Below are 26,093 nucleotides of genomic sequence, written 5' to 3'. Positions count from 1 at the left end.
CTCTTCACTGCACACCGCTGAATCAGAACTGCATTGTGAAGCTAAACGGTGTTCGAGCTGTGCCCCTCCAGGACCAGGGTTGAGTTGCCCTATAATTGCACTGTGGCCCTCTGGGGCCAGGGTTGAGTAGCTCTGCAAGCACTGTGGCCCTCTGGGGCAAGAATTGAGTGGCCTTGTAGGCACTGTGGCCCTCTGGAGCCATGGTTGAGTGCTACTCATACAGAAATGTTGTCATTTATATGGGGGGGGGGGCAATAGGATATATTTATGCAAGAATATGGTCAGGGTGAATGAAAGTGCAGTCTCGAATCAGAAGGTTTGAATAAGAATGCTTTCTCACACTGTGTGGTCTCCATGGCGATAACACACACTATGGGCACAGGACCAACCCGGTGTCAGGGTGACCACTGCTCGGCTTCTCCTCTGGGTGGTAACCAGGAGCTGCCGCTGCTTAGCATCACACCAGCACAGGCCTGCTGTCCCCTGTCACCAGGGGAACAGTCTGAGTCTTCGTGGCATCATCTCAGACGAGTTAGCCCAGGTCTGACTCACTGCGTTCAGTAGCTACCCGCTACTTAGCCGCCAAGGCTAAGGGCTTCCCTCACCGTCCATGCTCAGCATGGCTGTCTCAGCTGCCCGTCTGATCACCGCACGGGTGTGACTGGCTAATGCGCAAGCTGTGAGAGTCCGCTGAGTCCAAGAGGAATGCTAGCATGCACACCATGGGAAAAGCAATCTCCTTGTGTCAGCCATAGCAAAGTTTCAGAAGTTTCAGGAAGTAACAGAGAATCAAATCGAGATTGATTTGCCTGCCAGCAAAAATAAGTACGCATATAAATTATTAAATAAATTACTGCAGTAATTAAGTAAACTTGGCTTAGCCTCAGAAATGCAAGGAACTGTGTTATATGTTTGTAAGAACAAAAATCCAATTTGGGAACAAAAAAGAAGAAAAAAAACAGAATGTAGAGAATAGTGTAGAAAAAAAACGTTTCAGTTATTTGGATTGGTCTGCATTGGCGACTGCACTTTGCTTTGACACAAATGAGTAATGCCGTGTCTCAGAAGCCACTGAAATATTTACAGAAAATGGCTGATCAATAAGGGATTGTGTGCAGCGGGCTTTCAGTCATTTGGCTCAATTCTTTGTCAGGCCGTTCCCTTTTGTGCAATTGTGTACACAAACCTCGGGCAATTTCAGCAACCTGCATTTCTGAACGATTATCGAGTTAAAGCGCCGTTATTCCTGATGTCTCTGCTCATGGCAATAGCAGATAGAAGTGAAGGCCCATTGATTTTTTAAAATTTATTTTAAAATAATATGAACCACGAGTCATCCTGCTTTTACTGTATTCACGGGAAAAACTAAGTCTAATTTGTGCCTTCTAGTTTCGGGAAATAGCATTATGTACAGAAAAGATAAATAGGATAAATATCAGGAAGGGAGGTTGCATTATACTGCCCGTTGCTGTTAAAATGCATATCCCCCCTGACAGCTGCCTGGAAGCAAGGAGAGCTTCCTGTTCAGCTGCCTTATAGTAAGAATTTCACAGTAAGCATTGACTATACTCTGATAGAGTGTATTTTGATAATATTACTGTATGGTGATGTTATCTGATTTATCAAGGTTAAAAACAAATGTCCTTGAGATGCCAAGATGACGTGTTGCAGTTTATCATGCACAGGAAGCCTACTGTATGTCCCGATATTAAAAGCATTTGGGTCATGTCCGGCTGTGTCCCAGGGTGCCCCGGGATCTGTTTCGATTCACCCCGAATGCCCAGTGGCTTTCATGCTGAGAAATGCCATTGTGCAGTTATGTAAAATCAGCTTGTTAACATTTCCCAGTGGGGTTTTTGTAAAGGTGACTTTGAGCTGCAGTATAAGAAAAGATCCTATAAAATAGCGAAGAGGGAGTGACAGAGAGAGGGAGAGATTGAAGTGGCACGCTGGTAGACTCGGCCCGGCATCGACTGCAGCGACACGTTCGGGGCTGGTGCACGTGTTGGTGGATTGATAGAATGAGTTTAGGCCGATTCCTCTGGGCGTCGGATTAATGAACTAGAGGATCTCTTTCTGCACCGGCTGCAGGAGACCTCCTGTAGAGACAGACAGGCCGTGATCGAATCAGACACTTTCAGATAGAGAGCTCTGAGGGTTTGCGGAGGGGTGGGGGGGACGGGGGGGGAAGGGGGGGGAGTCTTGTTCCCATGTGGGCATTGAACATGTGCAGAGAACACTCTAACAGGGAGTAGGCCAGGAAGAGACAAATACGCAGGTGACATTGTTAGGTTACAGGGCTTTGTAACCTGTGGGGAACCAGGACCCCTAGGAGCTTAGACTGCACAGAAAACAATTCCTGCTGATAAACACCTCATAGGAGACATGGAAACCACAGTACTGGCTTTAAAACAGATTTTCCTTAGCTCACATATTCCACAAATAAATCACACATCCAGCTTTGTGATCTGTAAATTGTATCTTCTTAGCGGCACTTGTATTATGTGACCCTTTTACATATGTTTATGAACAGTATACAATCAGATTTACAGTACCGAAGCTGGTTAGGGTTTGTACTGTACATGTGGAGATCCATGAAGAGTCAGCAAGGTGGAAAATTTGGAAGATTTTGGTTTCCATAGTTCCATAAATTACATATTTATACTTTCTGTTAAAAAAAGAATTTAAAGTTCCTAGGTAATATCATAATACTGTTAAGCATATCTATGAGTTTAGAAATAGCTTTAGGGTATGTATCTTATCTAAGCCCTCAGATCGTTAATGTATCAAAAAATTTACCATTTTATGCGATTGGAGTTCTCAACAAAGGGATGGGGAGCTTATTTCTAGGCCAGATGTTTGAATGTAAAAGCAGTACCCTACCCAGGATTCGAACGGCTTCACGGTACATCTGAAATGAGAAGAAGTCTTGGGCTTTCTGTGAAAGGTTGCGTTTCCGCTGATACGCCGCTGACGACAAGTTGTAACTGATGTGCGCCTTCGTTCGCGCAAAATGAAAATGTCAGTTCTGCTTAATTTGATACGGAATGACTCAGAAATGATAATCCATCACTGCTTCACTTTTAAATGCTGCAGAAGAAAATGAGATTATCTCTAATTAGAGTGCATTTATTATATTGAGCCTCTGTGTTTACAGCGCAGTTTCTTTTCTTTCTCTCGTTTGAACCTGGCACCGGGACAGCGACGCGGGGCTACGTCGCTCCAGATGCCTGCTAAAGCGAGCAGGATGCAGAATGCACCGAAAATGACTTAATGATGAAGTGCAAGATACAGTAGATGTGGCAAAGAGCCACGTTGGATGTTATAAATGGGCACTGGAGAGGCGTACAATTCATCTTGAAAGCGGTCTAGGGTACTGAGATGAGAAATAAAAAAGGAGAGCCAGATTTGGTTGGCTGGATCAAGCATTTTTAAGTCAACCTTTTAGGTCCAGCTGACATGGTGAATGCTTGCCAAATCTAGCTACATGTATATTCGCCACTTGGTATTTGTTTTTGAATAATAAAATGTTGTTTACGATATTCCAAATTCCTAACCAGAAAGAGCAAAGTTCTTTTTTCAGAGCACACTGTAAATGCAGTGCTGCCAATGTGTGTGTATTTTACATTATAATATTATGACTTTCAAGGTGCACGTACAGTACATTGCATTATAATAGCATGGCTTACTAAACAAGTATTGCATTATAATGGTAGCAATTGCAATATGCATGTGTATTGCATTATAATGGCAGGGATATATGTGTATATTACATTAGAAAACTAGGGCTTGCAATTTGCATTATATTGTAGTCTGCTGAATGGTTCCATTGTAGGGCTTCCATTGTCAGGCTCAGAAAATGAGGTAATTGAGGAACATGGAGCATCTTTGCTACTATAAAGTGGGAGACTGGGAGGTTATTATATAAATTGCCAAACATGTTATGACCTGGTGCTTTTGGGTTGTCAAAAAAAAGCAAATGAGGTGGCCTGTCAGAGAAAAAATATGACATCAATAACAGAAAAAAAATACTCATCAACAAGACCCAATATTCATTTGAGAGGGGCCACAGAAGCAAAGAGCCCCTAACACAACCCTGGTGCGAACCATTGATTAATTCTGCACTTACTATAACAAGGAGGCCCACAGCCCACCAGACAGACTTCTGCAGTCAGGATCTACAGGGCATCATAGTGCTGGTACAGTAACACAAATAAAAGATTCTCTGAACCGGTACTGGCCTAGAGTTTAAAATCCTTCCTTTAGCTGGGGTTCCTATACCATTTCTACTACACCAAATAGAATAAAGTCATCTTAGCTCTTTTTGGTAATATACTTTGCTCTTGGTTTTTGCACATTTTGTCCAGATAGTTACTCCTTTGGCAAATCTCCATGTCTTACATAATGCACTCGCATTTGCAAATTGACTGTGCTCTTTCTTCCATATTTCAGTTATTCTAGCAAGCTGTAATGTAATGGTGGTGATATATTCAGAGGATAAGAACACAGGCAGGAGAAAATGGCCTACCTGCCATCAAAGGTGGCATTTATCACCTGTAGAGCGCTGTGTAATTAACCTTGTGGTCATATTCCAGCTCTAATCAGTCACTCAAGTTTCCCTCATATTTTTCTGCACAGTCAGAGCCTTCCAATCACAAGCCAGTGCTTAAGCTAGTATTTCTTAAGCATACCTTGGTTACACATTTTTGGACCTTTTTATTCCTTGCGATATTAATTATAAAGACTTACAGTATTTCTATTTAATGTTTGATCAAAGAGATAGCAATATCATTATCTTACTATATTTTCGATTTGGTTATTGGTGCAAACTTTATTTGGGTTTATTCAGTGTTTGCTACATGGAAGCTTGCGATAGGACTAATTTTCTAAATTAGTTGGGTGGGTATGCACTCGCTCTGCAAACTTGTGAAACACATGACATAATGAAACACCGAGGCCACACACACCGGAAATAAGAAGCATTGAGTAAAATAGAGGCACACAGGAGCTGTCACTGAAAGCTGTCATCGCCCCGTTGAGAGACCAGCACCGGCTCTGGCGCCCACGCTAACTGGCTGTGTACGCCGCTCTGCAGCGCTGCGTTTCCCCGCCAGTCTAGAGTACCTGCCCAAAGTCATTATTCCCCACATGCCCGCCGGTTGCTTAGCAACGGCAGTCTCCCCTCGCCGCTGGTCTCCCGGCGGCGCCGGCGGCGGCGCGGAGCTGCAGAGCGAGTCTGAGCTGCAGTGCTTCGTGCACGAAACGGGCGTGGCCGCTGACCCCAGCGGACCCTCGTCGAGAGCAGAGTTTCTACCGGGAGCTCGGAAATTCGATTTCTTCTGCCGAAAACCCGGCTCATTTGCACAACAACGCTGAAAATTCCACCTCTGACATTCCCACAGCTGAAATAATTCCGCTTTAAATCCGCTATGTGAATGAGTGTCTACTGAGGCGCCTGACCAAAGACAAAATAGCCAGGGCCAGCATCCTTATGTGAATCTCCTGTTATCCTGCCTGTACCCCTTAGACACGCAAGTACGAAGGATGCCCGGAGCACATAACAGAAACAGACTCCAGTTTAGCAGGTAGATAGCAATACTGCCAACTACCTGCTAAACTACCACAAGCACTCACACACACACACACACACACACACATGCACTCACACACACACTCGCACACACACATTCACTCACACACAAACATACACACACATATACACATGCACACGCGCACACACAAACACACACTTGCATACACACACATATGCACTCACACATGCACACACACGCTCACTCACGCACACACTCACTAACTCAAACACAAACATACGTGCACGCACACACACACATACACACGTGCACACACACACACACACTCACACACACTCACACTCGCACACACACACACACACACACACACGTCCAAGTCCCGTCAGGCTGTTTCCACCTCAGGCATCCGAAGCTGTGATAGCTCCTTTTACACCCGTAACTCCCACTGTGATGGCACACTCCCTCTCAGTGTCTGTCACTTCACAATGTCGTTGGGTATTCTCATGTGACCATCATTACGTTGTTGTTTTATATATAGGTAGATTTTGAAATATTGACTGACATTTGAGATTGACCCTCTTTTATGGTTCGTAACAAGTTTTGACTTGGCAAAAAAATCTTCTGTTGATGTGTTCAGTGAAGGAAATAATGGCTTGATAGATGGTTGTAAAACGGAGAGAAAGTCTTCTTTGGCATGGACATTGATTGATTTAGGCAGACAGTTATTTTGCTTTTTTATTCTAAGCTGCGCTGCTAAACAGAGAAAAGGCATTCATAATTATCACCTCTATTTCAGAATTTTCAACCCCAGCAGAATTCAAAATCGGTGCACAAAAAAAAAAAAGAAAAACCTGAACCTGCATTTTGCCATAATTAATACAGCAACGGTTTCTCTGGAATCGCGCTTGTTTGTTTATGTACATGACAGCGCGTATACAGAGTAGCATGCGGTTGACCTTCTTTCCACTTTTTAATTAGCCTTCATCTTTCATTGCCGTTATTTTATGATTCCTTATTTTCTTCATGGTCAGAGCACCACTATCATTTCTGTCCTATTCACTGAAACCTCAAAGCCTTTGCTTAAGCTAGTAGTGCATTCTGTGTACCGTGTCTGTAGCCTCCGGTAGGCTGGTTTTATGGATTCAGGTATATCATCATATATGACTAGGCTGTGCAGTTATAACAATTGCTTGGTACTTGTGGGAATGGAGTAAATACTACCACTCAGTTAAAAAGTAGCTTTATTGTTGTTTTTTCTGTTATGTGTTAATTTACTTCGGTAAATACCTCATTGCAATGGTTTGCTTTATCTTCACTTAACTCATGATTTTCATGAGTTAAAAAAAGGGACAGGAAAGATCTGAATAGTTAAACTGCACATACTGGAACTTGCAGGCACTTATATGAAGGTGGGCCTGTCCTTTTTCAGTGGTTATCTCAGGAAATGAAGCCTTGGTGACTGAAATTGCATTTCCCTTATTTAGATCCAAGGTCGCACAGCGAACACAGAGTTCTGGCAGGCTTAAATTAAGCAAACCAACTTCTTTTTGTGTCCAAATAAGTGAAGGGGGAAAAGGTTCCCTGAAACTAATTGGAATTATCGGAGGGAAGAACTACGGGACCTTTCATGTAGCTTTTTTTTTCCCTGACCTGGATCTTAGATGAGCCCAGGGAAGAAAATCACAATGAGCACCCGTCTGTGACTGTTAATGTGCAGTCATCAGGGAACGAGAGGCCACGCCCCACCCATACAGATGCAGCATGCTGATTGGTTATGTGACTATTATGAAATGAAATTGCAGCAACCGAACTCCCTGGTAGACCGTGGAGGCTCTTTGGAGCTAGAGCTCCACCATGAGGCCGGGCATACTAACTGCTGGTACAAGAGGAGAGCAAAGGCAGCAGGTGCTAACAGGGACAGGGAACAGGAAGCGGAGGGGCCAGCAGAAATCATGCGATTCATAGCGATTTGGGTGGTATCACAGAGCATAACAGCAATTGTGATTCTCACTGATTCGCATTCAAAGCCTCTTCACCAAGGCCACCCTTTCTTGCAGTCTGCCAGTGCCACAGTGTCTAATGTGTTCCCGTCATTCCCAAACATTACCTCACCTGCCATTTAACATCATCTGACCTGCACCAGGTGATGTGAGACATCAGGTGAGGCCAGGGTGTAAATGCTAACTCTGCAGCCTATAACTGCTGCCTTCCTTTTAAATGAAAATAGCTTGGTTGTCAGTGCATCATACAGCTGTACATGCCAGTGTGGCTCAGTCCAGAAGAGCCAGAGGCCCTCTTTGATGACAGTGGTTCAGGCACACTATCTTGATTCATTTTTAATGACTGCACAGCGGGTTTTGGTCTTAAAGTTGTTTTTGTGTCTGTATGTGTGTGTCTCTGTGTGTGGGTATGGGTCTTTAATGAGAAACTGTCCAGTCAAGGGGAACTGTCGGAACTTTTTGAGAGTGTTGCCTTTGTCTTTCAGTCGTTTTTGTTCCTCCAAATTAGAAAGTGTCCACACGGCCATCACTGTAAAGTTTTCTGAATGATGGGTGAGCGATAAGTGGGGTGAAAGTGAGGACATTGTCAGTGAATGAGACACTGCTGTGTTTCAAATGGCCTTGTGGAGAACGGTTTTGCAGATGTAGCCAGCATGTGAATGAGAGCTAATTGTGGACCGTGTGCGTGCAGCACGATTTTTCATGCATCCATAAAGATCATTTACGTGAGCATTCATTTAGATCATTTAATGTTGTGTAATGCACTCATGCTGATCATTTGTGCCTGCATACTGCAGGGCTTCTTGTATGCATTCATGCAGATCACATGTGCGTACTGCAGAGCTTCTTATATACATTCATTTAAATGTGCATACTGCAGAGCTTCTTATATACATGCATGCAGATCATTTAAATGTGCATACTGCAGAGCTTCTTATATACATGCATGCAGATCATTTAAATGTGCATACTGCAGAGCTTCTTATATACATGCATGCAGATCATTTAAATGTGCATACTGCAGAGCTTCTTATATACAATGCATTTACATGTGCATACTGCAGAGCTTCTTATATACAATGCATTTACATGTGCATACTGTAGAGCTTCTTATATACATTAATTTACACATACATACTGTACAGCATCTTGTATACATTCATTTACATATGCAAACTGCAGAGCTTTCTTATGTACATTCATGCAGATCATGTACATGTGCCTACTGAAGAGCTTCTTATATCCATTCATGCAGATCACATGTGCATACTGCAGAGCTTTCTTATATACATTCATTTACATGTGCACCCTGCAGAACATTCATATATACATTCATTTACATTTGCATACTGCAGAGCTTTCTTATATACATGCATTTACATGTGCATACTGCAGAGCTTTCTTATATACATGCATTTGCATGTGCAAACTGCAGAGTGTCTTATATACATGCATTTACATGTGCATAGCTTCTTATGTACATCCATACAGATCATGTATATGTGCATACTGCAGAGCTTGTTATATACATTCATGCAGATCATGTACATGTGCATACTGCAGAGCTTCTTGTATACATTAATACAGATAATTTATATGTGCATACTGTATTCTCTCTTATAGGCACTTATTGGGCTCTGTAATTCTGCAGGTGGTCTAATGCATGTGGTCTAATGTCTTGCTGCTTGTTTGTTTCGCAGGACGGGTATTCACAGTATCATTTCGTGGGCTCTTCCTCCACAATAGAAAGGGACAGGCAAAGACCCTACTCTTCCTCCCGAACCCCCTCTATTTCGCCTGTCCGGACCTCCCCGAACAATCGATCAGGTGAGTCACCCTTTTTCTACCTCTGCAGTCATCTGTCACACAGACAAGACTCTGGCCTTGGATTGCCCATGGTCTTAAAAGAATACCTTGAGCTGTGGAAACACAGAGAGAGTGTCTGGTACCCAGCGCCTTTCACAATAACAGCCCAGGGCCATTTTCTAGACAAGTCGTATATTTTGCCGAAGTAAAAAAAAAAACTTCGTATTCTTATCGACTTTTCCAAAAGATTTTTTTTTTTTTCCTGGCTATACTGGAAATTTCTGGACGGGTTTGGATATTACGGCTTTGCTGTAATCCCGATGAGGTCAGCTCTGGGCTCCTCTGAGCCGCGGCGTGTTTAGCGGAAGAGCGCGACCGCGGCGAACGCCAGCCACTCCGGCGAGCGCTAATGGAAGCGGGCCTTGGGGGGGACGAGCGTCGGCGGCGGGACGGGGCTTCGCGGCAGCAATGCCTTTCCAGTACAGTTCACATGATATTACAACCGGAAAAGCACTTTTTCCTCAAGGTCACCTTTAGGGGGGGGAGGCTCTTTGGGCGCTCGCTGTTCCGTGAAGCAGTCAGACGGTGATTTAAAGGGCCGAGGCTTCGCACCGCGGTTACGCCGCGCGGCGCTAAGCGAACGATAGCGGCCGCAGCCCCGCCGATTTATCCGGCGAAAAGCGGGCCGATCGCGCCGGCTCGGAGAATGGCCCGTAATGATAGCTCCCCCCCACGCTCCCCCCCCCATCACTTCCCCTCCACTGCTCCTGGTGCGGCGCTCCTATTTTTATCGTCTGGAGGGAGATGAAAGCCGAAACGGCCCGGGGAGATTCCGTCATGGCGGTGCCCGTCAGCGGGTTGCCTGGGAGCGCGTGCGGAGGTGCGGAGCCTCAGCTGCGTCGGCGGGACATCGCAGGAGACCCGCGTTTCCGCTCGCGTGCGCGCTCACGCCCCGGGGGGGTGGGGGCGTGCCGAGCCAACCGATGCCTCGGTCCCAGCCAATAACGCGCTGCCGCTTGATCATGCCTCCACCTTGAATTCTCCTCGTTGGGAACTGCCTTCCATAATAGCGGCGCATTTCTTTAGTGACATGTACATATGTGCATGCTTTCTCCCATGATCCTTTGCTTCAGCTCTTCCAGGTACTAATTAAATGTAGTGTTGTGCACGAGTTAGGGAATTTGTCTTGGGCCCAAAATCCAGCTGCTTTTAGCAACTTCCATACCAAGCCCCTACTTTTCCTGAGGACATGCCCGGCAATATTCGCCTGAATTTAGGTTGAGTGAAGTTAATTTCTTCAATGGAAAACAAATTTAAACTTTCAGAAATCTCTTCTGAATTTAAGTTATGTTCATTTCTTCAATAGAAAACAAGTTTCATCCTTACAGAAATCTACCCTGAATTACGTAACATTAATTTCTATAGTGGGACGCAAATTTAAAACATTCAGAAATCTACCTTGAATGTAATTTTACGTAATGCTAATTTCATTCAAAGAAATTAGGTTTGCAACACTGAGGAGAAAAAAACAGAATATGGTCGTACATCAATGCTAGATCATGTCCAATAAAAATAAACAGCCTCAGATAAAGGGATAATCCATTTGAACAAGCCGCTGAAATATGCTTTATCTCCTCCCGCTGACTTTATTACAAACAATGCAGCTGCCGATGCTGTTGCCGGGGATCGAAGCGCGTTTGGGAGTTGGCGATGCGGCGGGCGGGCGGCGGAGTTAAAATCGGCTGGAGCGGCTTTGTTCTCCCGGGCGCCCCGCCCCCCGGCATCAATCAGGGCAAATTAAGCCGGGCCAGAGATAAACGCCCAAATTGATTTCTCGTGCTGAGCTGCGATCGCCTGAACCGAAGCGCGGACCAACACAACACCGCGTCTCTGTGAGGGCATGCTGCAGGGATGCGCTGGTATTCTCCTGACTCAAGAGAGAGAGTGGGAGGGAGGGAGAGGGAGAGAGAGGGAGAGGGAGAAAAAGGGAGGGACTGAGGGAGTGAGAGATGAAGAGGAAGAAAGAGTGAGAGAGAGGGAGAGATGAAATCAGAGAAAGAAAGGAGAGAATCATTGTACCTTAAATGACACCAGATCCATATCCAGTCAAGAAAACTAGACATTTGCACAGTGACTCCAAGGTTGTGCCTTCCCAGAATGCCCTGGGGCTCTGCTTATTCTAGAGACCACAGAGCGAGCCTGAATCTCTGAAGGGCACAGGCTGTGTATCCAGCCATATCAAAGATGGATTATAGGGAGTTGCGCAGTAAAAAAAGGGGATGTATATTAATCCAGGTTTTACAAGAGGCACGCTTAATGTACCCAAAGAACCTGCCTATCATTGGTTTCCTACCTGTATGCAAGCCTGTTTCTACTAAGACCTGGAATGGCTGTTTCTACTAAGACCTGGAATGGCTGTCAGCATCTTATTTACAGCCCTGACTAAGGGTTTGTGCAGATACACATATCTTCATGGAGTGAGGCCAAGATCATCCTACATAGCTCACATTGCACATTACTCATTTATACGGCTGAATATTTCGCTGAGGACCCTCAAGGTACGGACTCTGCAGAAGGGTACAACAGCAGTGTCCCAGCAGACAAGGTTTTGATTGTAAGTTCATGGACAGGTACTCTACCCTGCACAGCGCGCCTGCCCTGGTGCTCACACAGCCTGCTAGCTGCCGTTATTTCCCATGAGTGGAATACCCTCTCTCTGACCCTACAAGAGCTGAATTAAGTGGTGTAGCAGGAACTAGGTCAATAGCCCGGAAGGTCTCAGGTTTGATTCCTCAGTGGGTCATTGTGCCGGTCTACCCTTAGGTGTGGTTGTTTTAGAAAAGTATCTAGGCAAATGAATGTAGAATGTGTCAAAATAAATAAATGTATGAATGTAATCTGTGTAGGTTCCCCTGCATAATGCGCCAATTTGAATGGATGCTTAGAATAATAAAGTCTGATATGAAAACTGGGTTATCTGTATAGAGTGGCAAGCCTTTTTAACTGAGACTGACGTAGATGACGGGAATTGCTTTGGACAGTTATGGAGCAGACGGCTATAAATATTACCCTTCCATTGGATGCCGTTTCAGCCAATAAGGCACAAGCCTTGCTATCTCCTCTGTCAATGCGCCTTCATGTTGAAGCCTCGCTTCCACATGACACACAGTTTTATAGCTGAACGCTAATGTGCTAACTTCACACCTGTGCAAATCCATGAGGCTAATGCATTAACTGCACACCTGTTTAAATTCATGAACTTATTAATAATTCACTGAAAATCTGTGTTAATCCATGATGCTAATGACTTTAATGTGCTGACTTCAATGCATTAATTAATCTTTTTAAAAGAAAGGGAATAAACAATTGAAAGTTTGTGTGGAACGTAGATATTTGAATAGTAGATTTTGTCTATTTTAATATGTAATTTTTTTTTTTTTGAAATTAGTTTTTTCAAATGCTTTTTTCATTATTTTATTTTCTTTGACAATAGTTTGCTTTTTCCTGTCATCTTTTCCTTCTTTTTTGTCTCTCATTTGTGTGTTTGTGTGTCTGTTCATGAACCTCCTGCATTATGGCAGATAACATCCTCATTAATAGATAAATATCAGAAAATCCAATAACCCTGCGAGCGTATGTGTGCGTGCGCGAGTACGTGCACGTGCATGTGTGCATGTGTGCATGTGTGCATGTGCATTGTCTTCTCTGCACAATGTCCAATCCCATGATAAAGCAGGCCAGATGAGCAGAGTAATCTGCAGTCTGGTCTGCGCAGCGATAGCAGAGAGTGCAGTGTTCATCTTGCAGATGTAGACTCAGAGGTCCCAGATGGCGCCCGAGCGTGTGACAAAAACAAACTCGTACACCGTCAGGTAGACACAAAGACATTCATCACAGAGCCCCGCTCCCTCCCTCTCCCTGCTTCCCTCCCTCTCCCTCTCTCCCTCTCTCTCTCTACCTCTCTCTCTCTCTCTCCCCCTCCCTCTCCCTCTCTCCCCCTCCTTCCCTCCCTCCCTCTCACTCCCTCGTTCCCTCCCTCTCTCTCTCCCTCTGTCTCTCTCTCGCTCTCCTCTCATCTCACTCCCTCCTCCCTCCCTCTCCTCTCTCCTCCCCTCTTCTCCCTCTCTCCTCTCACCCTCCTCCTCTCTCTCCCTCCTCTCTCTCTCTCCTCTCCTCTCTCTCACTCTCATCTCCGCTACTCTCTCTCTCTCCGGTGCACCTCCAGCAGAGCAGCACAGTATTGCAATATCACCATGGCATCACAGCCATGGAATCAATTAGCCAGCTCATTGTCGTCAGTCTCTTATTCATTCTGGCCGGAAAGGAGGCTGCTCGATTCTGAGAATGCTTCAGGTTCACGATATTGATTGAAGGCTTTTTTGTCTGTCAAAATAAGATACAAAGAGAAATTGACTTATAAATGTAGCCTCAATGAGCAAATGCACTGTTTGTGGTCGAGCAGAAACATGCACACGCACACACAAATACGCAAGCAGACACAAGTATGTGCACATGTACACACAAAAACGCACACACATGCACACAAATATACACGTATGTGCGTGTACACACAAACAAACATGCACACACACGCATACACACACACACGACTTACGCACAGTACCAGCATTAACATGTTCTCAAGGGACAACTAGAAAGATGTTGGTACATTGGCAGAGGAAATCCTGTTTTTATGTTACTATATTGCATAAAATCTGTGAACACATGCAGTTTTGGGGAAGGGTTGCACTGAATGTGTATGAGAAAGAGGTTGTCAATGCTGTTGGTCTTCTCTGGGTGTGTGTGTGTGTGTGTGAGAGAGAGAGAGAGAGAGAAAGAGAGAGGGGGGAGGGAGAGAGATGGGGAGAGAGAAAGCGAAAGACCATCAGTATCTGTGCTCTTAGTGTGTTTGTGCATGCACGTGTGTGCGTGCATGTTTGGTGAGAAATAGAGAGAGAATATCATGGTTTTATTTGCACACGTGTGTGTATGTGTGAGAGAGAGGCAGGGAGGGAGGGAGAGAGAGAGACAGAGACAGAGAGGAAGAGAGAGACAGAGAGGGACAGAGAGGGAGGGAGGGAGAGAGAGACAGAGAGGGAGGGAGGGAGGGGGAGAGAGAGACAGAGAGAGACTGAGAGAGAGAGAGAGAGAGACAGAGACAGAGGCAGAGAGGGAGAGAGAGAGCAGGCCACATGCTTGCCCACTGTGTCAGTATGCCAGTGAGGCCATGCACTCACCCACTGCTCCAATACCAGTCACAGCATGGCGAACAAAGCCCTTCCCACACATCAAAGCAACAGACCTGCCCAAGGGACCCTGTCTGTAATGTCATTTTATCTGAGACTCATAGGCTGTTTGTCTTTCTACTCAAATTTTTTGACTGCAGTTCGCCCACACTTGTAAAAAAAAATAAAATAAAAATAAAAATACAGCGTTATGCTAATATTTTTTTAACTGATTTTTTCTTCTTTCTGTTCCCAATTTGGAGCATTTGGTCACATTTGTAGGCCAGTCTCATCACTACAAAGCCCTCTGTCCGTTCGGCACCTGGCAGACCCTGACAGCGATATTTGATGAGTTTTCTGCAGGTATTAATAGAGCAGCAGAGAATGATCACAGCAAGAAGCTAATTGCAGGTTTTTACCAAAGGTCACAGTTTAAACATTGCGTTGCTGATTTAATTTTTTAGAGGATCGAGCCATCAGTTTCCTAAGACACATGTTATTGAATAAAATAAATTGCAGAAAGCACATTATCTGAATTAAGTCACACTTTAACAAGACAAAATGATTTGGCAAACTGCACATTTATATAGGGTGTTAGGCATGGACAAATGTGCACATGAGAATAAGTAAAGGGTCTGTACATCAGTGCTGTCCTGTACAGCTGTCTATATGGGGTATAGGGTGCGTGGTTTTGGCTGTGAGTTTGTCAATTGGCTCAGAGTATGCTCTGTCACAGCCTTCCAGCCAATGAACACTCTCCATTCCCTTCTGTCCACAGCAAGTGCCCCGGCCTCTCCGCGGGAGATGATCAGCCTCAAGGAGAGGAAGACGGACTACGAGTCGACCGGGACCAACGCCAGTTACCAGGGAAACAAAGGCGAGCATCTGTCTAGGAAAGACGCCATGGCAGGTTGGTGGATTAGAGTTCATGCCACGCCCACAGGAACTACCCGCCATCCCTCTGTAATTAAGAGCCCAAAAGGTGCTATACATAAGGACAAGTACAGCTCTCATTGCATTGCATGACATTATGTTCCATTACATTACATTGCGTTCACCTGGCAGGTGCTCTTATCCAGAGGGTAAGTGGAGAACATCACCGTGAGTCTCAGGAAGTGAGAAGGCACCAAAAAGGCATAGATCATTTATAATCAATAGGTGTAATTAGCATTGTTAACAAAAGCAAATCCCACTACAAAGCTAAGCCTATCCTCACACAGCTGTACATATAGCATTACTATCCCAGTTCAGCCCCCGGAGAGAGATGAGAAGGCGAGACACATGAGTTTGGCTCCTTCCTTTGGAAAACATGCACACTTGTTCCTTCAACGTTAATAATGTGGCTTTATTTAATTAAAGGTTTCTGATATTGTGTTACACTTAGCAATTACTGAATGTAAACAGATCACATTTGGGTATATTACTGAAAGAAGGAAGGGTAAGTACCTTGTTTAAGGCCCCAAGAGCAGCAGAACCCCAGCCAGAAATCAAAGCCACAATCTTTGAGTTTCACGTTGAGTTCCCTTTCCCATTATGCTGCACTTGTGCGCCTTATGTTGCTAATCTGTAACAATGTCATCCAAAGACTAATACAGTTGGGACTCCTTCTGTAAATGTAGCAGATATTAATTAGCATTCTTGTGGGATAAACTGGGAGTTTTTTGTTTTTTTCTTCATTTTCAGAATGTTGTTCCCTAATCCTGTGTTGATTACAAAATGTTTGGCACGTTTATAAGTCATTTGAGCGAAACGGACGTCTGCAGTACATGTATTTCCTCACATAATTCTAAACCTCCACGGCCTCAGTGTTGAACACAGTGTTCTACTGCACCAGCTGACTCCCCTCTGCCACCCTAAGCCCAGAGAGAGCGCCCCCTATGGGTTCATATATCAGTAAAGTATATCAGCCAGAATGTTATGATAGGAGTGGTTCTGTTGTGGAAGATTAGGAAGAATGCATCGCTTCCCACAGTGACAGCCAGTCAGGTGTTCAGGAGCCTTTCTTCCCCACCCAAAGCTCTGATTGGTCTCTTTCCGTTACTCAGCACCTGTACAGCTGCAGGATGGAATGGAATACAAACAGAATTCCAGTCCCACGGAGGACTCATCTGACTGTGGGCCTGTTTAACTCCATATGAGAAAAAGCACAAACCATTCTGTATTGGGGTTACGTAAAGCTGCAGCAATTCCTTTTAGGCTTTTCAAAAGCCGTTTTCAAAGAACAGCGTTATGTGGAAGTAGAATCAGCGTAAACTGCTGGATCACAGGGGCCAAGCATTTGAGCTTGGTTGAAATTGACATCAATTTCAGATTAAATAATCAAATAAAAAAATAACTGTCCTACATTTAAACCAATCCTATATTTAAACAATTAACATCCTGCATATATAACCCATATCCTTGACAGTAGTGACTGTGTTCTTCTGAAAGTCTGTCCCCATTTTAAAATGGGACTCCTGTCTCCTGAGGGCACTTGTCTTCACCATTACTTTTTACAGGCAACAGATTTTCCAGTCAGCAGGAGGCCTCTTCCACACTTTTATGGAAGTAACCTTTACTGGCATGCATACGCCTACTCACAGACAGACACACAAACACACACATACACACGGGCATGCACGCACACACGCACACGAATACCCGCTAACTTTTACATTTCCCCCCTTTTTGTGTTTTTGTCCATTAGCTCAAGTGTCAAGCGGAACCTCGACCCTGTTCCGGAATTCATATGTGACTCCCAGTGAGGACCTCAAACACATCCAGGTAAGACGCGCGCACTGATCCCGATCAAGCCCAGGTTAACACCACATGAAAAGAAATGTTGCAGTGCTGCTTTGTGCCAGGGATAATAAAAAAAGGTTCTCATTGGGATTGGGGTTCTTGTCAGAAGTTAAAAAAAAACATACAATGAGTCCATGACACTTTTTTACAGTTAAAAAGCCTTTATTAGGTTGATGTGGTATTATGATTACCCCCATTAACCCTGTTGTCATGCAAGTAAACCTGGGGTTGTTGAGGGCACATTTACTTAATAAGTATGTATTTGTATAATTGTGACAAGCCGATGAATCCTCAATTTAAAAATAATTCTTGCTTTTCCCAATTAGCTTTCAATTTTCTCTTAGGTGTGTCAGGATTGTGTATTTTTTGCAGTGTTCTGCCTGGGCCATTAGCAAGCACACATACTGTACTTTCTTCTTTTAAACTCTTTTTTATTGTACTTGCAACAGCTTTCCAAGAACTGTGCACGTGTGCATGTGTGTGTGCGTGCATGAGCATGAGCGTGTGTGTATGTGTGTGTGTGTGTGTGTGTGTGGGTAGGTCTGTGTTTTGATTTTAAAAATAAAAAGTACCTTTGAAAGGTTAACAGCAGTGTGGGCTGTGTACTGGCTGACTGCTAATACTCTGAATATATTTGCTCTTCAGAACTCAAAAGAACCATCTGTTGAGCATGCCATAATGGTTATCACAGCAAGATTACTTGGTTCTTAGTGAGGTGGTGTATTATATCAAGACGAAAAGGCTACCAGACAGTGATTTCCTGCCAGCTGCTTGCAAGTGCTACTGAATGTCTGGAAAAACCTGAGAACTTCCTCAGACCTACTCCTGGCTCCCTAAAAATCTTATCAAACCTCCTCTCTCCCTGGAAACCTTAGTACCAGTGGTGGAAAATCCAGGTTCAAAAACGTCCCCCCAGTATTTTGTTTCACCTGCATTTGCTCATTTCTACAATTTTTCAGCCAGGAGGTTGAACTAATGGCTGAGTTATGGGTGGAGCAAACACATGGCAGAACTTTTACTTTCTGACCCCTGTCCCTTCCACATCTGCTTAGTACCACTTAGCCCTTCTGCACCTGAAAAACCCAAAGAGCAGCTCTGACCCCCTCCTCTGACCTCCTCGCAGGTCCCGGCCCAGCCCGTTCCTCAGGACAGTGCCAGGAAGGACTACGAGGCGTACCCCGTCTTTCAGAACTCCGGCAGGAACTTTGAGGAGGCCTTCTTCGAAGATCAGGTGCACCAGCGCCCCCCGGCTGCTACTGATGTCAACATGCACCTGGGGCTCAAGTCCACCGGCAACTACGTGGACTTCTACTCGGCGTCCCGCCCCTACAGCGAACTCAACTACGAGACGAGTCACTACCCTGCCTCTCCGGACTCCTGGGTCTAGGGGGGAGGGAGGAGGGAGCGGTCCATCAGCAGGGCGGTACTAGGTGGTCTAGGGGGCAGGGCAGGGCAGGGCGTGCATGTGCATGCATTACCACATGGTTTTTATTTATTTTCTTTATGGTGAGTTTACTTATGGTGAGCTGGCTCTTACGAGAGGGTCTACTGAGTGAGCCTGGGAAGAGGATGTGGACAGAGAGGATTCTGGGTAAAGAATTGAGAGACACACCGGTGGGTCACTGTGTGGAGTTGGGGAGTGCGGACCTTGACCTGCTGGAGTCGAGACAGATTTTTGTGGAGGGGATGTTGAATGTTGGGAAACGGGAAGAGACTAACTGTAAATACGCAGGATAGTAACAGGGCTGAGCGTGCCAAGCACAAGAAAACAAACATGTCGTTTCCGCGGTTGAAAAGAACAGCTTTTCATACACCGTTTTTAGTTTCTTTTTTTTTTTTCTTTTTTTTACCTCATTGTGAGTCAGAGCTTAAATTTGCATTTTATGGAGTGTACTCCGATGAAAAGAAGATGCCTCCAGCCTTTGTCATTTTTAAAAAACATGTTTATCGTTCTTTTTTAAATTTCTTTTTTAAATTCTCCGTTGTAAAGTATTTGATGTACAGTAAAGAGATAGGAGGGAGTTGTGTATATTACACAAAGTCCACTGCAGCCCCCTTGGCAGTGGATAACAATATTGTTTTTAATGTTACATTTAAAAAAAAAACTTTGGAAAGGTGTATGAATTACCAGCGTATCCTATCCAAGCAAAGTATGTTTTCACAGCAAGAAGGAAGTATTTAGCAGTATTGTTCATTCCTAATAATGTGAATTTGTTTGTGGCAAACTAAAACAAACATTTTAAGCAGTTCGACAGTTAACAGCCCATCATTCCACACTTGTCTTTGAAGTGCTTTCACTGCCTACAAAAAAAGTTGTTGATGTACAGTAGATATTTGAAATAGATTTTTTTTTTGTTTGTTTTTTGCTTTTTAATTTTCATGTTTATTTTTTTTTGGTTTTCACTGAAACAAGGATTTACTTTATAATGATACGGTGTTAAAACAAAAATAAATTCAACTTTGTTTGTCGGCCATATTTGCATAAAACCTGTCTGTCCAAATGGCATCAGAGTTATCTGTAAGACACAAGGTCAAAATGTGCCAAACATCATGGTCTCCAGACGAGGAGATAACAGTTAGCTTAGGTTTACGCTCTATGGGTAGTCACTGGTTCTCCTGACAACCATTTGTAAATGCTTTTTTTAATGTGTTTTGATGGAATTAAGCTATACATAGTTAAGCCTGGAAAATTACCCGGAGGGCAAAATCTTTGAGAAGCCTGACACCCTCCGAAAATGTACAAACCTGTCAACGTTAGTCGAGCGTGTGTTGTGTGTTGACCAGTATTTGAGAAGAAGGCACTCTCTCCGAAGGGGTGGCTGTTAACTGTTAGATTCAACATTGCAAAACAAGTTCGTCTTTAGACTTAAAATGTGAATAGAGTATGATGAATATATATTATATATAGAAATATAAATATATATAATTTTTATGTGCAGATGTGAGTGTCACCTAAAAGCAACAACGTTATGAAGAAGAGGGAAAAAAGAAACCTGTAAAAGAAGTGTAGGATTCTGGTCGCTTTCTTGTCCTGATACCAGTGTACACTTGAAGATGTTGAATTTCTGGTCCGAGACATATAGGATTATCGTTTTGAAACCTATATGATGCTCTGATGGCAGGGAAATAAATGACTTCTTTGCAATCTGGAGAATCCTACTATTAACACTTGCATTAGTTCACACATTCATAAGCAAATGTGGAGGGCGTCTTTACCTGAGAAATGGTATTGAAAACTGTGCACATGATCTTTTTTTCTTTCTTTTTTAATTATTTTATTATTGTTGCCCCGGATGGGGTGTTTGGAGAAAAAAAAAATTGTGGATCTTTTTAAATTGCAACCTCTACGATATATAAACTGACCACCAAGGACACACAAAGGTTTGGGATGGTTTTTTCTTTGACTCTTTTGTTCAGTGTGCTGTGTAGTTCATATGAACTCATATATAGATGTGAGTACACACACACACACACGCACACACACACACTATACATATATATATACACACACACACACACACATTCCAAAACCATGGGCATTAATATGGAGTTGGACCCCCTTTTCTGCTATAACAGCCTACACTCTTCTGGGAAGGCTTTCCAGTAGATTTTGAAACATGGCTGCGGGGATCCGCTTCCATTCAGCCACAAGAACATTGGTGAGGTCGGGCACTGATGTTTGGTGTAATGCGTGGCTTGCAGTCGGCATTCCAGTTCATCACAAAGGTATTTGATAGGGCTCTGCGCAGGCCAGTCAAGTTCTTCCCCGCAAAACTTTTCTTTATGGACCTTGCTTTGTGCATGGGGGCATTGTCATGTTGAAACAGGAAAGGGCCTTCCCCCAACTGGTGCCACTAAGTTGGAAGCACACAATTCTCTAGAATGTGATTGTATGCTGCAGCATTAAGATTTCCCTTCACTGGAACTAAGGGGCCTAGTCCAAACTATGAAAAACAGCCCCAGCTCATTATTCCTTCTCCATCAAACTTTATAGTTGGCACTATTCGGGCCAGTACAGTTGGCATTATGCATTCCGCCAAACCCAGATTGCCAGACTGCCAGATAGTGAAGCGTGATTCATCACTCCATCGAACGTGTTCAATGGAGGTGTATTTTACACCACTCCCGCCGAAGTTTGGCGTTGTGATTTGGCATGGTGATCTTAGGCTTGTGTATGGCTGCTGCCTGAAACTCCAAGCCTGATGTAAATGGTAATGGTAAATGGACTGCATTTTTAGCGCTTTATCCAAAGCGCTACAATTGATGCTCTATTGCAGAGCAGTAGGGTTAGGTTAGGTGTCTTGCTCAGGCACTCGACGCCAGGCGGGGTTGAACCGCAACCTCGACTGTCAGACATCGGTCTTACTCTGAGCTATGTCGCCCCATTTGATGAACAGTTCTTGTGCTGACGTTGTTTCCAGAGGTAGTTTGGAACTCTGTAGTGAGTGTTGCAACTGAGGGCAGATGATTTTTATGCACAACATGCTTCAGCACTTGGTGGGCTCGTTCTGTGAGTGTGTGTGGCCTACCGCTTTGCAGCTGAGCTGTTGTTGCTCCTACAACCCAATCTACTGCCAAAGTTTGTCAATGGAGATTGCATGGTTGTATGCCTGATTTGCACCTGTTAGTAGTGGGTGTGGCAGAAATAGGTGAAACCACTAATTAGAAGGGGTGTCCACATACTTTTGTAAATGTAGTGAAAATGCATAATTTCTTTAAAAATCTATTGCATATTCCAAAGCACAGGTGAGGACAAAGATTGCAATGCTTTGCTCTGCAGCCTTTCTCCAGATAGGAGAAGAAGGTAAACTCACTTCATAGTGTTATGGAAAACAAACATACAGAAAAAATCTTTGAGAGGTGCTTGGTCAGAGGAACATGTTAAGATCAGAAAAGAAAAAAACTTGCGCACTTGCTTGATGCTCCAGAAAAAAAAGTTTTTTTTGTCCACATGGTGAAAATGAGTGTGCAAATCTTTTCTTTTCTGAGGTAAACTCACCTCAGCCAAAATCAGTAAACACTAATAATGGGAGTTCCAGAATTAATGAAAAGACATGTGACATGTTTGTGCATATGAGGATCTTACTGGGTCACACAATTCAGTTAATGCATAGATGCTGCTGTCAATCATTCCATCATAAAACCTTGAATTAGTATTTCACATGATATTTCCTATTCGTTAGAGGGGCAAGAAAAAGAACAGCCTACTATGTAATAAAATTAAATTAATTGAGGTATAAAACAAACAAATAAAATGTTGAGGGCAATGAGATAATACAATTAATACACTAATACAACTTGGCACTGCAAACTGGGGGGAAAGAGAACACTGGGGATACAAATAGGCTGTAAAAAAGTGTTTATCATTAAATATTGGAATGAATATTTACATGTCAGCATTTTCATAGATGCTCTTATACAGAGCACCTTGGGCACATTACGTGTTTAACTATAATCAATTGGGCATTTTTTGAAAGCAATTCAGCAATTCGGTACCTTGCTCAAGGGTACAACAGCATCACCCCAGCTGGCAGTCCAATCTGCAGCCTTTGAGTTACAAGTCGAGGTCCTAATATCATAGTAACATAACAAAATGTACGTTATTATTCAGTGTGCAGTTGATATTCCTGGCCTACTGTGTGAATACCATCAGCAGCACTCTGGAACTGTACCAGACTCACATTAGTGCATACTGTGTACTGTCTGTGCATGTGTGCAGTGAGGGTGTTGATCCAGTTCTGTAGGGTTGCCATGGTCTCCCCATGTTAACTCTACTTCAGTGCAGCTGGGCAGGAAGTCACCTCACGTGATGTTCCAGATTGCCAGTCTCTGATTGGATGACTATTCTGTGAACCTTGTCCTCTTGTACAGGAATGGACCATCCTGACGAGGAGAGCCAGGAATAATCCCTGCATTTAAAAAATCCCTGTTCATTTAAAACATAATCCCCCACCTCAACCACACTCTCAGCATGGAACGGTTAATAGTTTGGCTCCACGGAGACCCGCGAGATTTAAGACTGTGCAGCTGCGTCAGCAGCTACGTAGGGCCCACTGAGGGGCGGTGGCGGACGGAGACGTAAGTTATCCTGTTCCACTTCCAGAGGCCTAACAGCAACGCACGGCGTGCTTCCCTGAGGATGGAGCCGACGGGCTCGGAAATACAGCCCTCCAGAGGATTCATGGCTCACAGGGAGGTATACCTCAACCGCCATTTATTTTCTCCATTGATACAGTTCGGGCGGGGGGGATGGATTACTGTAAGTCCGCATCAAATAAATTTCCACTTTTACATCACGCACATTATGTGACTTATTTTCTTAGCCGACACTCTTGTCTGTGGCCATTTAACACAGCTTAAATGTAACATATCTTTTATTTTACTGCGAGGCTATTTAGTCAAGCGATTCATGCTGGGTGTCACGTCGTGCGTGAGAGGTACGACAAAAGCCGGTTTGAATATTCCATCTTCTGATTGCACTACACCACAAAGCAGACATTCAATATTTAGCATTCCCAATCAAATCAGAGTCAAGGAGCCTCAACTGAGAAATCTAAATCCTTTGTTTTCAGCCTAGTCTCTGTAAGAACCAATAAGGCTTGCTCAGAAGGCTGAAGAACTCTTTAAGAGCTGTAAATTATTACTCATATACTCAGGTGCCAGACCATGTAATGTCTTAGGTAATCAATACAATTTTAAAATCAATTCTTATCTGCATTGACAGCCAGCGTAGGGGAGCTAAAATTGGAGTGACATGCCATCTTACCGTATACCTCTTCTGTTCTGTTCAACAGACTTGCTGTTGAATTTTGTGCAAATTGAAGCTGTGTCAAAGCTTAATCATTCAAATAAAGCAAATCAAGGCAGTCTAATTGCAATGATAGAGAAGCAGGAATTATTTTTTCAGCACCCTCAAAAGACAGGACAGATCTAATTTAAGTAATGCTTTTGAGTTGGTGATTGTGTGCTGGAATTCGTTTTTTGCATCTTTGATGATATCATTTATTTTATTTTATTTTTTCACAGATGGCCCATTCAGACAATTTATGTATCATTGCACCTGTGCACTACTGATCAAAACCTAGAGTCCAATCTCTGTCAGTATCATCAATAGGTGTACTGTTGATTAGGACCTCAAAGGTAAAGGGATAGTGTCTTCATAATTCAGCCACTCCAAACAGGCTCAAACTGAAACCCACTTTGAGCAAACAACACTGAGCTTTCACTGACAACTCTGCAACCTAAGCAGGGAGCAAGACATCTTCACTCCTGTAGCTTTACGTTTGTGCCACTGGTCACTTCACTGGCCAACCCTGCACTGAAGATCTAAAGAATGGATGATCAAATAAATGTAAAATTACAAAAGGCAAGAATCTGTTTTAATGAATTCATTTAGAACAATGTCTGGCTCCAAATATTGACAAATCAAAGCCATGCAATGGCATGCATCTGCTTTTCTACCAATGATTGGAAACCGTAAGATCTCTGTTCACAATGCCCTGGGTCTTTCCATGTGTACTTATTTATATCCCTGTCTCTATATGATAAAGGGGTGGTTCTCTTACATAACCCTTCAAGTGTAAGATCACAAGCATGTGATCAGAATGTTCTTAACTGAACATTCTAAAGCTGATGTTAACAATTACTGCTTTCTTTGCTGACAGATGTGTATCCTGCTTAGTACAGTTTTCCCACGTGTATTTTTTTTTTAGTTGGTATTCATGAACAGCTTGCTCAACTGAACGTTCTAATGCTGATGTAACAATCTCTACTGGTGTTTGAAAGCGATGGAGTTCTAGATCACTGACTTGAATTCTGAAAAAAAAAGAAAATTCCAAAAAACCTACTCTTCAAAGGGTTTAAGCATGGCATCTGCCTGTCTGTCAGCCACAGCATGGTCTGCTTTGAAGTCAACCAGCTGCTCCACTTCAAACCACCATTTTAATGTGCTCCTTGTACATGAACTTCAATCAGTGCAGGTACTGCTCAGATTCACCAATCTTTATATCAGTGGGATGGACTGACATTAGACTGATGGTCAGTACACCAATGTAATGCAGACTGACAGAGCTACACAGTGTCTGCTTTAAACTGAAGACTAGGGACCAGAAGTTGTTCTTTTTCATTTCTTTACAGCATTCCCCAGTCCTCCTAATGTAGTACAGTATTTATCTTCAGTGAATGTCAAATGATATGTAACTGCAGATATGATGTGCTTGTGATATCAGTCACTCCCAATTATATACGTTTATATTAGATAATTAAAACAAACATAATACTGTATAGACACATTCCAGCACAAACAAATACACAATAACATGAGCTTACCCTGAGCATTAGGTCAATGGCAATATATTACATAGGATCAATAGACTTTATCTACCTGGGAAAGCCTGACTGATGATAAAACACACAGATGCTAACATCAGATCCTGCTTCAGTTATATCATATTTATAATTATTCTTAAATGTTATATAATTATATGATAACTCAAGTTACTTTTCACAATACTCTCCCCTTGCAGTCTCTCTGTTTCTCTCTCTCTCTCTCACTCACTCTCACCAGAACACAGTACAGTATATTGCAGAACTATGCACAATCTCAGATGTATTATCACTTTGGTGCCACACTGACTTTACTGGGATTTGGAAATGCCACAAGACTAAAAGAACTTCTACAAGAATTCCCAGCAACACCTTCATCAATATTCCAATTCCTTATTAATTAC

At 43.4% G+C, this 26,093-nt stretch overlaps 1 protein-coding gene across 11 annotated transcripts in view; it reads left to right on the top strand.

The window, feature by feature from the left end:
- The window catches only part of LOC135260850 (catenin delta-2-like), a 178,266-nt gene extending 158,091 nt beyond the window's left edge, over positions 1 to 20,175 (top strand). For all 11 annotated transcript variants that reach the window (XM_064346484.1, XM_064346485.1, XM_064346488.1 and 8 more), the window contains 4 exons: positions 9,253 to 9,379; positions 15,362 to 15,493; positions 17,270 to 17,346; positions 18,488 to 20,175. In XM_064346484.1, coding sequence (XP_064202554.1) covers positions 9,253 to 9,379; positions 15,362 to 15,493; positions 17,270 to 17,346; positions 18,488 to 18,751 — 600 coding nt within the window. In that variant the 3' untranslated portion in view covers positions 18,752 to 20,175. The remainder of the gene's footprint in view (positions 1 to 9,252; positions 9,380 to 15,361; positions 15,494 to 17,269; positions 17,347 to 18,487) is intronic.
- Positions 20,176 to 26,093: the final 5,918 nt, after the last annotated feature.

The sequence above is a fragment of the Anguilla rostrata genome, chromosome 8, assembly GCF_018555375.3.
Source record: "Anguilla rostrata isolate EN2019 chromosome 8, ASM1855537v3, whole genome shotgun sequence".
In the NCBI taxonomy this organism is placed as follows: domain Eukaryota; kingdom Metazoa; phylum Chordata; class Actinopteri; order Anguilliformes; family Anguillidae; genus Anguilla; species Anguilla rostrata.
Note: the sequence above shows the minus strand (reverse complement) of the source record. Positions and strands in the feature narration are given on the sequence as shown.